The following is a 15,224-nucleotide window of genomic DNA, read 5'->3' on the forward strand; positions in this document are numbered from 1 at the left end:
CCTCTCTTCTTTGTTCTGCACAGTTGCATGAATTTTTACAGAACTGGAGCAACAATGTTTTCAACGGGCTCCCAATACCTTTTCTCTTTGCCAAAACCTCTCATGTCCAGAATATTTTTGACTTTGATTTTGACTTTGTATACATTTTCGGTACTCACAAGAACAGAAACAGGAACAGAACCTCTGGAATAATGACTACAACTGGCTTGAGGAGGGAAACATGAAAAGAATTAGAATACTTTAAGGTCTCATGCACACGACAGTTGTTTTTCTCGGCCTCCGTTCCGTTTTTTCAGCGGATAGGATGGGAACCCATTCATTTCAATGGGTCAGCAAATAAATGCTGATAGTTCATCCGTTTGTGTTCCGCGTCCGTTGTCCATGTTTCCCTTCAGCAAGAAAATAGTGTATGTCTGACTTTTTTCACATTTGCGGACAAGGTTAGGCATTTATTACAAGGGATCTGTGGAAAAAAACGGATCCTCCCAAAAACGGATGCCGCATCCGTTTTTTTTAGCAGACGCACAATTTGCGTACGCAAAAAACAACTGTCGTGTGCATGAGGCCAAAGATGCTCTAATGTTTAACTTTCAACTGCTTTCAACTGTCTTAACACCTCAAACAGATCAATAAAGCAGGGTGCCGACTTATTCAAGGGTACCTTAAAGGGGTTTTTTGCTTTCTCAAGCAGTGTCTACGGCGAGCAGGTAAGTTAATAGAATGCAGCACTTGCATGAGCACTGCATTCTTTTGATAAGGTTGATAGGTGGGGGTGCAAGGAGTCGGACCCTGCTAATCAGCTATATGAAGAGAACGAGGTGCTCATAAGGGTGCTGCATTCCCTTCACTGTTTACCTGCTCTCTGTCAACACTGCAGCGGCGAGCAGGTGTAATTACAGCTCCTCCATCCCATTCACTTGAATGGTACAGAGAATTAGTAGTTGCACACCATCCCATTCAAGTGAATACAATGGAGGAGCTGTAATTACATCTGCTTACCACTACAATGTCTATGTCAACCAGTCGATTGGCGAGGGTGTCATATTGATGATGTGTCCTTGAGATAGGTCTTCAATATGGGTAAACCAGAAAATCCCTTTAAGTTTAATGTTTTTTGAGAAAAGCCAGACCTTGTTCCCACGGTAAAACTGAGGAGATTTCATCAAATCTCTTCATACGAGCAGATGCCTGAAGCAAAGATGTTGTAGTCTCTTGCCAGATCTTGGTGAAGTTGCTGACAGTACAGTTGTCCAGGGGAACAAAGAAACCCAGTCATTGTGATATGCTTAAGTGAAGTGTCGCAGATGGTTGACCAAGATTTGATACACTCCACCTGTCCATTACATTGTAGATGGTAAGCTGAGGAAAATCCAACTTGCTATCCACCAGCTTGCAGATGGCTCTCTAGAAATTAGAGATGAACTGCACTGTGATCGGATACATTGCACATGGGCAAGCCATGCAGCCCAAAAAAATGTGTTCCACAAATAACTTGGCTAGTTGACTAGCAGACGGGAGACCAGGAAGAGCCATGTTCAATAATCTGTCAGTCACCACCCAGACTACCGTAAGTATAAAAAACAGGAACCTCAGCAACGCTGTCATAGGAGCTTGATCGCAGTCAAGATAGGTAATGTATAAAGGGCTTATATTTCATTGAAAACAATACATTTTGAGGGCGAGTAATATCGATCTGGGGAAGAGGACAATATGCCCTCAAAATGCGTTGTTTATAATAAAGCACTTTATACATTACCTATCTTGTCTGCGATCAAGCTCCTGTACTGCTGAAGTTCCTAATTTTTATACTTAAACCTGAATTCCGCCGGTTATCTACTGCAGTGACGGGGTTGGACAAAAGACAAGGGCAGCAGCCTGGAGCTTTGGATCAAGACTACAAAAAACAGGATTGATGATGTGCTAGGGCCCCACTGTCCAATTGGCAGGGATCAAAGAAAAAGGACAATGAAAATGTAAAATGAAATCAACCGATGCAACGAATATTGACCACCGAGCTTGGCGAAGAGTGAGACACTGAGCTGACTGAACATAGGTCAGATTTTTGTGCTCTTTGTAGATGATGACAGGATGGCAGGCACTTTCCAGCAGAAGATGACACTCCTCCAAGGCCTACTTGATAGCCAGTAAATCCATGTCACCAAAAGAATGATTATGCTCTGCCAAGAAGGTCTTCAAGAATACGCTGCCGGTGTATAAAAACATATATAAAATCACCTACCGTACCTACAGTCATGGCCAAAAGTTTTGAGAATTACATTTATATTGGAAAAGTTGCTGCTTAAGTTTTTATAATAGCAATTTGCATATACTCCAGAATGTTATGAAGAGTGATCAGATGAATTGCATAGTCCTTCTTTGCCATGAAAATGAACTTTATCCCCTGCATTTCATTGCTGTTATTAAAGGACCCCCTGAGATCATTTCAGTAATCGTCTTGTTAACTCAGGTGAGAATGTTGACGAGCACAAGGCTGGAGATCATTATGTCAGGCTGATTGGGTTAAAATGGCAGACTTGACCTGTTAAAAGGAGGGTGATGCTTGAAATCATTGTTCTTCCATTGTTAACCATGGTGACCTGCAAAGAAAAGCGTCCAGCCATCATTGCATTGCATAAAAATGGCTTTACAGGCAAGGATATTGTGGCTACTAAGATTGCACCTCAATCAATTTATAGGATCATCAAGAACTTCAAGGAAAGAGGTTCAATTATTGTTAAGAAGGCTTCAGGGCGTCCAAGAAAGTCCAGCAAGCGCCAGGATCGTCTCCTAAAGAGGATTCAGCTGCGGGATTGGAGTGCCACCAGTGCAGAGCTTGCTCAGGAATGGCAGCAGGCAGGTGTGAGGGCATCTGCACGCACAGTGAGGAGAAGACTTTTGGAAGATGGCCTGGTGTCAAGAAGGGCAGCAAATAAGCCACTTCTCTCCAAAAAAAACATCAGGGACAGATTGATCTTCTGCAGAAAATATGGTGAATGGACTGCTGAGGACTGGGGCAAAGTCATATTCTCCGATGAAGCCTCTTTCCGATTGTTTGGGGCATCAGGAAAAAGGCTTGTCCGGAGAAGAAAAGGTGAGCGCTACCATCAGTCCTGTGTCATGCCAACAGTAAAGCATCCTGAGACCATTCATGTGTGGGGTTGCTTCTCATCCAAGGGAGTGGGCTCACTCACAATTTTGCCCAAAAACACAGCCATGAATAAAGAATGGTACCAAAACTCCCTCCAACAGAAACTTCTTCCAACAATCCAACAACAGTTTGGTGAAGAACAATGCATTTTCCAGCACGATGGAGCACCGTGCCATAAGGCAAAAGTGATAACTAAGTGGCTCGGGGACCAAAGCGTTGACATTTTGGGTCCATGGCCTGGAAACTCCCCAGATTTTAATCCCATTGAGAACTTGTGGTCAATCCTCAAGAGGCGGGTGGACAAACAAAAACCCACTAATTCTGACAAACACCAAGAAGTGATTATGAAAGAATGGGTTGCTATCAGTCAGGAATTGGCCCAGAAGTTGATTGAGAGCATGCCCAATCGAATTGCAGAGGTCCTGAAAAAGAAGGGCCAACACTGCAAATACTGACTCTTTGCATAAATGTCATGTAATTGTCGATAAAGCTTTTGAAACGTATGAAGTGCGTGTAATTATATTTCACTACATCACAGAAACAACTGAAACATAGATCTAAAAGCAGTTTAGCAGCAAACTTTGTGAAAACTAATATTTGTGTCATTCTAAAAACTGTTGGCCACGACTGTACATGCAATATCAAACCTCCCCCATATTCAACCACAGTCTAAAGGACCTGCATTGACATCAGCATATATCATGAAATATATAGCTTTCAGAAAATGAAGACACAAAACATGATTGTTTAAAAAAAAATATATATATATATATAAGCTTTTATTGTGTATACTGTATATATATATATATATATAAAAATGACATATAAGGTATTGCCGTGTTCGTAACAACCTGTTCTATGAAAATATCACATGATCCAACCTGTCTGGTGAATGCCGTAAAAAAAACTAAAAAAAACTGTGCCAAAAAAGCTAATTTTTAGCACCTTACCAAGCAATGAAAAAGTCATATGTACCCTAAAATAATACCAATGAAATCGTCACCTCATGCTGCAAAAAAATTAGCCCCACATAAGACAATTGCCCGAAAAAAAAAAAAAATGGTTTTCAGAAAATGGAAACATGATTGTTTTTCTTTCAAAAATGCCTTTATTGTTTTATAGTGTAAAACCAAAACAAATATAAAAAAAAGACAAATTAGCTATTGCAGTGAGTGTAACAACCTGCTCTATAAAAATATCAGATGATCTACCTCTTAAGGCTGCAAAAAATAAATAAAAACTGTGTCAAAACAACCATCTTTTGATCACCTTGCGCGAAAATGTATTTTGACTGATCAAAAAATCATATGTCGGTGTAGGGTGGAAGATGCTTCCCTGATGCATATGTTTTGGGAGTGCTCTGTGCTAGGGGTTTACTGGGAGAGAGTCTTGAGGATTATAGCCCAGACAACTCAGATACATTCACCAAGAGACCTGTAAGGGATCGCTCTCTCTCAGGGGTTGGCAATGACAGACTTCTCATCAAACAGGGGATTTCAAAGCTCAAACAGTGCTTTATTTGTCACACAGAAGATCACACTTCCAAGTTTGGCATCACTTGGCACCATGAAGTCGCAGCTTCACCTCACAATGTGTTACATTAACACAATATAATAAATGCTTGCCTGGTTAGGCATCACTATACAGAGGTCTCCCTAACTCACCTGTAGGTCAGTGTTCACACTGCAGTATTCGGTCAGACAGCCTCCTAGCTGTGACCATTGCAACCCACCAGTCCTCCTGGTGGAAGTAGCGAAATACCTTGGGGGGATATGGTCCAGCAGTCCTCCTGACTCTGACCGTGTGACACCTCTCTTCTTCAGGTGTCGCTGGGTCCCCCAAACTCAGGCTTCCTCACCTTGTGTCCCCCCGGCTGGAACTACATAAGCCCTCTGCAGGTCTGTTCCCTGGGGCCTAACTCTTCCTCTCACACTTTGAGGATTGCTTGATCCCCAAGTGATTATCGCACCTGGCCTTACCTCAGGCCAGGTAATCGTGGGTAAAACACAGTAAATGATAACATACATCTCCTTTAATGGGTTTCCTGCACCATTCTAGGAGACACATATCTTCCCTCTTCATATATGAGGCCTGTCACTGCCTCACAGACCCCAGAGTATGTGTATTGGGTCTTATAGACTTGTCTGGAGGTAATGACAACGTATCTTTGTGCATTTGAAGAATGCTCTTCCGGGCTAGAATACTGATAGCCAAACATAGGATAGAGCGGAACCCACTTACTAAGCGAGAATTTGTAAATCGACTAAATACCATTCTAAGATATGAAAGAGGTATATATCTGAAGAAGAGATGCCCAGCTCTTTATGCAGTTCTTAAATTGGTGTCTCTGGCATTAACAAGGGACTGTCTAAGGGGGCAACTTTCCGTACTAGGGAATATAGTTTAGCTCCTCAATATGCCTGTTAAGGCCTTGGCCTATCACCATGGCAACACCTGACATTCTGGATTCTGCACCTCACCATGCAAAAAGTCTCACATTGTACTTGTCATGTTACATTATACTGCACTTTGAAAACATGGACTGATATAGTCGCCTCTCCGCAGGGAAGTTGGGGTGGGTTGGGTGGGAATTTATATAGAATGTTCTATGCAATCTTCTACCTCTATGGATGTCGATGTAACAATGATTACGAAATATGCAGTATTTGTATTCTTTTATTGCTTTATTATTCTTCGACCCAAATGTGGTTTATTGTACAAGAAAGACTTTATTTCAATAAAAAATATACTTGATTTAAAAAAAAAAAAAAAATCATATGTACTCCTAAGTGGTACTAATAAAAACATCAATTCAACCCCAACACAGGATGATTGGCAAAAAAAAAATATATATGACTTTCAGAAATTCTTATGTAAAACTGAAACAAAAGAAAAAACAACAGTAGACATATTTGATATTGTCACGTCTGTAACAACCTGCTGTATAAAACAGCACATGATCTAACAGGTCAGGTGAACGCCGTAAAAAAATAAATAAGTAAAAACTGTGTCAGAACTGCCATTTTTTGGTTACCTTGCCTCACAAAGAGCGTAATATAAGCAATAAAAAGTCATATAAATGGTAAACACTCAGATTGGGTCACCGTCACTAGTGGGGTACCTCAGGGGTAAGTATTGGGCCCTATTCTCTTCAATATATTTATTAATGAGCTTGTAGACGGCTTGCACAGTAAAGTATACATTTTTGTAGGTGACACTAAACTGTGTAAAGTAATTAACATGGAAGAGGACAGTATACTACTACAGATGGATCTGGATAGATTGGAGGCTTGGGCAGAGAAGTGGCAGATGTGGTTTAACACTGACAAATGTAAGCTTATGCACATGGGAAGGAATAATGCAAATCACCCATACATACTAAATGGTAAAACACTGGGTAACACTGATAAATGTAAGGTTATGCACATGGGAAGAAAAAATACATGTCACCAGTACATACTAAATGGTAAAACACTGGGTAACACTGACATGGAAAAGGACTTAGGAATTCTAGTGGACAGCAAACTAAGCTGTAGAAACCAGTGTCAGGCAGCTGCTGCCAAGGCCAATAAGATAATGGCCTGTATCAAAAGGGGCATAAATGCCTGTGATGCGAACATAGTCCTGCCACTTTACAAATCACTAGTCAGACCACACATGGAGTACTGTGTACAGTTCTGGGCTCCTGTGAACAAGACAGACATAGCAGAGCTGGAGAGGGTTTAGAGAAGGGCAACTAAAGTAATAACTGTAATGGATGGACTACAGTACCCATAAAGATTGTCAAAATTAGGGTTATTTAATTTAAAGAGGTGATCTAATAACTACCGTATGTATCAATATATCAGGGGGCAGTACAGAGATCTATCCCATCATCTATTTATACTCATGTCTGTGACTGTGACATCCACATCTACTATGACTAGAGGAAAGAAGGTTTGTACACAAACATAGAAGAGGATTCTTTATGGTAAGAGTGGTAAGAGCAGTGAGACTATGGAACTCTCTGCCGGTTTCTCGCTCCATACTGTCTCTTGATGCCTCTAAGGCCTTTGATAGGGTGGAGTAGATATTCCTTTGGAAGGTTTTGGAAAAAATGGGATTTGGAGTCAGGTTCATAAATGGGATTAGCTTTTGTACAAGTCCCATAAGGCGAGTTTGAATATTATTGGGAGTTTGGCAAATAGCATTGTGTTGAATAGAGGTACCCGTCAAGGATACCCACTTTCCCCATTACTATTTGATATATATATCGAGCCTCTTGCTGCCAGGGTAAGGCAACATTCTGGGATTGAATGGTTTGGAATATTGGGAATAGAGGATCACATTTCTCTATATGCAGATGATGTATTATTTTTTATACATAATACTAGTATTATACGCCCAAGAATTATACAAATACTTAATTCCTTTAGTGAAGTTTCAGGTCTTGATATTAATTGATGAAAAACCACTCTTATGCCTGTAGATAGACTTGAGCTTCCCAATGAGGGGCCCCTGAATATGGAAGATTTCTGATTCCTTTGAATATTTGGGTATGATGATATCTCCTAAGACTGAAGATTACTTGTACCTTAATCTGATTCCAGTGATAAGTAAAATGAGATCTAAAATTGCGACATGGCTTAGACTCCCTTTATCCAGAGCCGCTAGAATATCCTTAATTAAGATTGTGATTCTACCCCAGTTCTTATATATTCTTAGGAACTCCCCAATATGGATCGAGGACAAATTTAAAAAACTAAGAGAATTATTAATGATCTAATCTGGGGAAGAAAGCGTGTAAGATTTAAAAAGTGGAACATCTTTATAAGCTGATAGAAAAGGGAGAGTTGAACCTTCCATATTTTAAGGGTTACTTTATATCTGCACAGTTATGGTTATACTGTGAATGGAAGAAACGTTCATTATGTAGGACCCTGGTGTGTAGATCTTGCTACGATAACATGTTTACCTTATTGGAATCTGGGCAAATATCTAACATGCAACAGGATTATAGAGAGGCTGGGGAATTGTTTAGTAAGTCCTGGTGTTCTATTAGAGGTTGGTTGGGAATAAAAGGATCTTTAGGTTGCACGCCCCTTTGGCAAAATCATTATTTACAGGTTTTAGATGAATTGGTAGGGGATCAGTACTTTCATTTGTGGAGTTAGCACAAAGAGAGAATATAACTAATTTATCCTGGTTTAGGTATTTTCACTTACGCTCGGCACTGTATAGTGTTAAAGAAAAGTCTTTGTTAGATGCAGACACTTCTACACCTTTAAATGAATTAATGGGGAATGTAGGTCACAAGGTTAAGATTGCTCAACTTCATAAATTATTAGTTAAAGCACTATTTAATAACACACGCTCTTCTGGACAAAGGGCTTGGGAAGCTGATTGTCCATTTATACAAGTAGATGATTGGGAGAACATACTGTCTAACTTAAGACTAGTGTCCTACAACTTTAATCACGTTTTAGTTCAATTTAAAATTTTACACAGAGTTTGTTACAACACTAAGGCTTAATAAATGTGGTTCAAGAAAGACATCTAATTGTCCACGGTGTCCTTCACCTGGAGCCGACCTTATGCATATATTCTGGCTTTGTACAGAACTAAAAGAATATTGAGGTGCAATTGATGATTTTATTACCCAAAAGTTAAAAGTAGTGATTCCGTTTATGGTGGAATGTTGGATATTGGGTGATCTTTCCAAGGTAAACTGTCATAAATATAAAATATTCTTTAGATAAAAGTAATGTTTTTGCAAGACTCTTGATTACACAGGTCTGGTTTTCATGGGATACTCCAAATGTGACTATATGGCTAAACTTGGTCAACAGATATGAAAAGTTTTTTTTTTTTATAAACAAATAAATATAAATAAATATAGAGAAAAATGGACTAGGATATGGGGTATTTGGAAATGTTAATTTTCTTTGCCTGGGCTCCTCCTCTTTTAGAGAGATGCATCGCAGTGGGAGGGAGGTTACTAGGGGGTTGGGTTAAAAGGAATAAAAGGAATAATGATCTGGATATGAATTTGTATGGAAAATGTTTAATTCCTAATAAAAAAATGTGGGGAAAAAAAGCAGAACCATTTTCCAAATCTCTATGTTGGCTAGAAGAATTCCTTATTTCAGTGGTCTTCTGAAATGGTGATCTTTCAGTACGTATGCTGTTGGCTATTGTTTTAACTCCTTAAGGACACAGCCTTATTTCACCTTAAGGACCAGGCCATTTTTTGCAAATCTGACCAGTGTCACTTTAAGTGGTGATAACTTTAAAACGCTTTTACTTATCCAGGCCATTCTGAGATTGTTTTTTTGTCACATATTGGACTTCATGACACTGGTAAAATGGAGTAAAAAAAAAACATTTTTATTTATAAAAAAAATACCAAATTTGCCCAAACTTTTGAAAAATTAGCAGATTTCCAGGTTTCAATTTCTCTACTTCTGTAATACATAGTAATACCTACAAAAATAGTTATTACTTTACATTCACCATATGTCTACTTCATGTTAGGATCATTTTGGGAATGAAATTTTATTCTTGGGTGACGTTACAAGGCTTAGAAGTTTAGAAGTAAATCTTGAAATTTCTCTGAAATTTTCAAAAAACAACTTTTTAAGGACCAGTTCAGGTCTGAAGTCACTTTGTGAGGCTTACATAATAGAAACCACCCAAAAATGACCCCATTCTAGAAACTACACCCCTCATGGTATTCAAAACAGATTTTACAAACGTCGCTAACCCTTTAGTAGTTCCACAAGAACTAATGGAAAATAGAGATACAATTTAAAAATTTCACTTTTTTGGCAGATTTTCCATTTTAATATTATTTTTCCAGTTAAAAAGCAAGGGTTAACAGCTAAACAAAACTCCATATTTATGGCCCTCATTCTGTAGTTTACAGAAACACCCCATATGTGGTTGTAAACTGCTGTACGGGCACACAGCAGGGCACAGAAGGAAAGGAATGCCATGCGGTTTTTGGAAGGCAGATTTTGCTGGATTGTTTTTTTGACACCATGTCCCATTTGAAGCCCCCCTGATGCACCCCTAGAGTAAAAACTCCAAAAAAGTGACCCCATTTTAGAAACTACGGGATAGGGTGGAAGTTTTGTTGGTACTAGTTTAGGGTATATATGATTTTTGGTTGCTCTATATTACACTTTTTGTGAGGCAAGGTAACAAGAAATAGCTGTTTTGGCACCGTTTGTTATTTACAACATTTATCTGACAGTTTAGATCATGTGGTATTTTTATAGAGCAGGTTGTCACGGATGCGGCGATACCTAATATGTATACAATTTTTTTATTTATGTAAGTTTTACACACCGGGCGGTGGTGATCGGAAATACACAGGGCGTACAGTTACACCCTGTGTCCGTAACAGGTTAAACCAATGGAGAGATAGTGACTAACTAAATTGATAACTTTAGGAAGAAACCCAATGGATTTCAAGAAAACATTCAGACTACTTGATTAAAGAGGACCTGTCTGCTCTCCTAACCTGTCCTTTTAGTAACTAACAATAAAATAACAATTCAACTCTGTTATTCTTCTTAGAAATGTATAAAATATAAATGCACAACCTTTAAAAAAAAGCAAAAAAACATTGAGGGTCTGATTGGGGGTCTAAACTGTCTGATGAAAAATATATATTTTTCCTATTTTCCTCCTTTAAAACCTTGGTGCATCTTATGGCCAGGTGTGTCTTAAAGGAGGAAAAATGTGGTATATATCTGTCAGTTCTAGATGTGCAGCGAGGCATAGACAAACGCACTGTATTTCCACAGAAAAGATTTGCATAACTTGATGCGACATTTGAATACATTGCTGCTCTGCGACACCCAGTAAATAAAAATTTTCTTCAAACAAAAAATAGTTGTAAGTTAAAAATACAAAAGAGCCAAAATAATTCCCACCCTTCTGGGTGCATATCCAGAGTCAGCCAAAGTTTTCTCCACCGCTTCTAATTCTTTCTCATGCCCTATCGATATATAGAGTGAACAGACATAGAATTAGACAAAAATCATATCAGCGTGTGTACTCGACTGACTTTAGTTTTCTTAGAAAATCTGCTGTATCTCTCACATAAGATGGTGCCACTGTGGCAACATTTCTCAGAACCTTATATTTCCTTAGAAAATCTGCTGTATCTCTCACATAAGATGGTGCCACTGTGGCAACATTTCTCAGAACCTTATATAGAAATATAGCCATATTACTTAAAGGGGTATTCTGGTTAGATTAAGTTATCCCTGATTCACAGGCTAGGGTATATAACTATTAGATCGGTGGAAGTCCTTCCGCTGGGACCCTCACCAATCACAAAAACAGGGGCCCCATACCCTCTGCAGCCCCCCTGAAATGTACGGAGTGTCCAGTCGGACATGTGTGCAGCTACACCATTATTTTCTATGGGCATTCCAGAGATAACCGAGAACTATACTCGACTATCTCCCAAACTCCCATAGAAATGAATGGACTGGCATCTCCGTTCATTTCAGGGGAGCTGCAGGGAGTATGGGGCCCCCATTCTCATGATCGGTGGGAGTCCCTCAATAATGTTATCATTCAGGGCCTCCTGAAGCAACTCATCCCTTTTATGTATCAATGTAAATTGGGAGTCAGAATCCGATGTCTTATACAGTACACATCCTCCTCCACCAGTTGGTGCAAAATCTCGGCTCAATATTTGAGGGTATCAATCACAAAGATGGTACCCCCCCTTATCTACCAGCTTAATGGTAATAGCCTTACATTATTCTAATTCCTTTAGGGCCTGTCTTTCCTCCAATTTTAAATTGCAATGCCCCTCTGGGATATAACTATGTTTTAACCTATTTATTTTTCTCTTGCACTAGTTCTATATAGGCCTCCACTATATGATTATCCTGAGGGGGTTGAAAAGAACTTCTAATCCGTAAATTATAATCACTTAAAGAGGACCTTTCACTCGTATACAAACTAAAAAACTAACTCTATCTGTGGGCAGAGCGGCGCCCAGGGGTCCCCCTGCACTTACTAGTATGCCTGGGCGCTGCTCCGTTCGCCCGGTACAGGCTCCGGTGTCTCAGCTCCGTCTGTTGTATTGGACTGGCGTGTCCCTTGCTGCAGTGCTGGCCAATCGCAGCACACAGCTCATAGCCTGGCTATGAGCTGTGCGCTGCGATTGGCCAGCGCTGCAGCAAGGGACACGCCCCCTACAAAAAATCAGTCCAGTACAACAGACGGAGCTGAGACACCGGAGTCTATACCGGGCGAACGGAGCGGCACCCAGGCATACTAGTAAGTGCAGGGGGGCCCCTGGGCGCCGCTCTGCCCACAGATAGAGTTAGTTTTTAGTTTGTATACGAGTGAAAGGTCCTCTTTAAACTTATCTTCTCACTTTAACACTAAAGGAATTTCAAGTTCACTCATTGCTAATCAAAATATAATATTTTTACATACATTATTTCTAGACATGTCGAATAAAAAATATGATAGCTGTAGGCTGTCTGGGCATGCTGGGAGTTTCAGTTTTTTAACAGCTGGAGGGCCGCAGGTTGGGCATCCCTGATGTAGACAAAGTTGATACAAGACACTAATGTATTGTAACTGTTCATATTGCTTCCTTTGCTGGCTAGATTCATTTTTCCATCACATTACAGACTGCTCGTTTCCATGGTTACGACCACCCTGCAATCCAGCAGTGGTGGCGTTGTTTGTACAGTATAGAAAAAAGTCGCGGACTATGTGCACTTCCACGGTCCCAGCCACCAGAGAGGCCTGAATTTTTCCCTATATTGTACATGCGCAGCCACTACTGCTGGATTACAGGGTGGCCGTAACTATGGAAACAAGCAGTGTACAATGGGATGCAAAAATGAATCAAGCCAGCAAAGGAAGCAATATGGACAATCACAATAGTAAGTGCCTTGTATTAACTTTCTTCTCATTTTAAATGCCATTTAAATATTTTAGTCTAAAGGTAACACAATTTAATTACATTTTTTAGGTATCCTGATGTGGGAGGTATTCACATTTGGAAAGATGCCATATGAAAGATTTGGTAACAGCGAAATTGTGGATCAAATAATAAAAGGAGTTCGTTTGTACAGACCTCAGCTTGCAACAGAAAAAGTGTACGGTGTAATGGTTAGCTGCTGGGAAGAGGTAAGACTTAGGCTACTTTCACACTAGTGTTCGGCTGTCCGCTTGTGAGCTCCGTTTGAAGGGGCTCACAAGCGGACCCGAACGCTTCCGTCCAGCCCTAATGCATTCTGAGTGGACGCAGATCCGCTCAGAATGCATCAGTCTGGCGGCGTTCAGCCTCCGCTCCGCTCAGCAGGCGGACACCTGAACGCTGCTTGCAGCGTTCGGGTGTCCGCCTGGCCGTGCGGAGGCGTGCGGATCCGTCCAGACTTACAATGTAAGTCAATGGGGACGGATCCGTTTGAAGATGACACACTATGGCTCAATCTTCAAACGGATCCGTCCACCATTGACTTTCAATGTAAAAGTCTGGACGGATCCGCTCAGGCTACTTTCACACTTAGAAAATTTTATACAATATAATGCAGACGGATCCGTTCTGAACGGAGCCACCGTCTGCATTATATGAGCGGATCCGTTCAGAACGGATCAGATCGAACGCTAGTGTGAAAGTAGCCTTACTTGTGTTTAATGTTATCAATGGTACCCACACAACGCTGTTTTTGCAATTGTGTCCATACTATAAAAATGAAATGTCAATGAAGGTTTTATTTATCTATCTCAAGAGTGACTACCGGTAATTCATTCCATGTGTTGCACTTTAATCCTTTCACAGCCCTTGACGTTCTAGTACGTCATTGCCACAAGTGACTTGTGGACCATTGAAATACTAGTACATCATGCTGATCTGGTGGACTGTGGAGCTGTACGTGCCTGATCAGTGCAGGGGCCTGTCTGTGACTGTATCCGTTGGCATCACTGCAGAAGCCGATGCCAGTGGATTAAGCCGTCTGGTCTACTACGTTGTTACCCTCAACCATAAGGGTCTCACCTGTTTGGGATTATTGTATCCCCCGGACCGTCCTGTACAGGACTACCCCTCCTGTGCCACACTGCATCCCACCCTGGGATAGCAGAATACAAGCTTTTACAGCTTGTTCTTTTCTCCAGTGTCTACTCAGCCTAAGGTTAGATACCTGCGGCTATCCTGTTACCTCCTGCAGTCGTTTCCCTGAAGAAGTCACGGACAGAAACGTGCCACGTCGGGAGACCACTGGAAGTACCATCATCTATCCATCACTGTTTTTGTATTGCTTGTAGTTCTAGGGTCCAGGTCCACTACAGGGACAGGCTACCGGACGGGGTCGCCTTTTCAAAGGCGAGTGCTCCGTGTAGACAGGTAGAAGCATAATAGCCCCTTCACCTTGATAGTGTTATATAGGATCAATCCTACTGATTGATCTACCCGGCTATACAGCAGAAGCACTTACTCCCGCCCGGCTCACACCCAGTGTCTCCTGCCTCCTGTCATCAAGGAACCTTTCCCATTATCTACAAAGGGTCTGGTAAGACTGTTCGTGTCCTTACGGACGGAGCAGAATTTTTTGTCTTTATCAGCAAGGCACCACTTGGTTGGTCTTATCTGTGTATGTATGTCCACATTGTGTAGTTAGTCCTATTATTCTGTTATTTCTAGACCATATTAAAAGTTATATTTTAAATAAGTATACTCCCCCCTTCCCCTGTGTAGGGGCCCATTGTCTGCTCGTCACTTCGGAGTGTTTTCATAGCCTTTATTGATTCAGTGCCCTGATCAATCTTTGCCAATTCCTGACTGATAGCAACCCATTCTTTCATAATCACTTCTTGGAGTTTGTCAGAATTAGTGGGTTTTTGTTTGTCCATCCGCCTCTTGAGGATTGACCACAAGTTCTCAATGGGATTAAGATCTGGGGAGTTTCCAGGCCATGGACCCAAAATGTCAATGTTTTGGTCCCCGAGCCACTAAGTTATCACTTTTGCCTTATGGCTCGGTGCTTCATCGTGCTGGAAAATGCATTGTTCTTCACCAAACTGTTGTTGGATTGTTGGAAAAAGTTGCTGT

The 15,224-nt window shown here is 40.8% G+C and overlaps 1 protein-coding gene across 3 annotated transcripts in view; it reads left to right on the forward strand.

Moving 5' to 3' along the window:
- Positions 1-15,224, forward strand: part of BTK (Bruton tyrosine kinase) — a 474,008-nt gene that overhangs the window by 454,248 nt on the left and 4,536 nt on the right. For all 3 annotated transcript variants that reach the window (XM_044306622.1, XM_044306621.1, XM_044306623.1), the window contains one exon: positions 13,143-13,300. In XM_044306622.1, the coding sequence (XP_044162557.1) occupies positions 13,143-13,300 (158 nt within the window). The remainder of the gene's footprint in view (positions 1-13,142; positions 13,301-15,224) is intronic.

This window comes from Bufo gargarizans, chromosome 9 (assembly GCF_014858855.1).
Source record: "Bufo gargarizans isolate SCDJY-AF-19 chromosome 9, ASM1485885v1, whole genome shotgun sequence".
Lineage (NCBI taxonomy): Eukaryota > Metazoa > Chordata > Amphibia > Anura > Bufonidae > Bufo > Bufo gargarizans.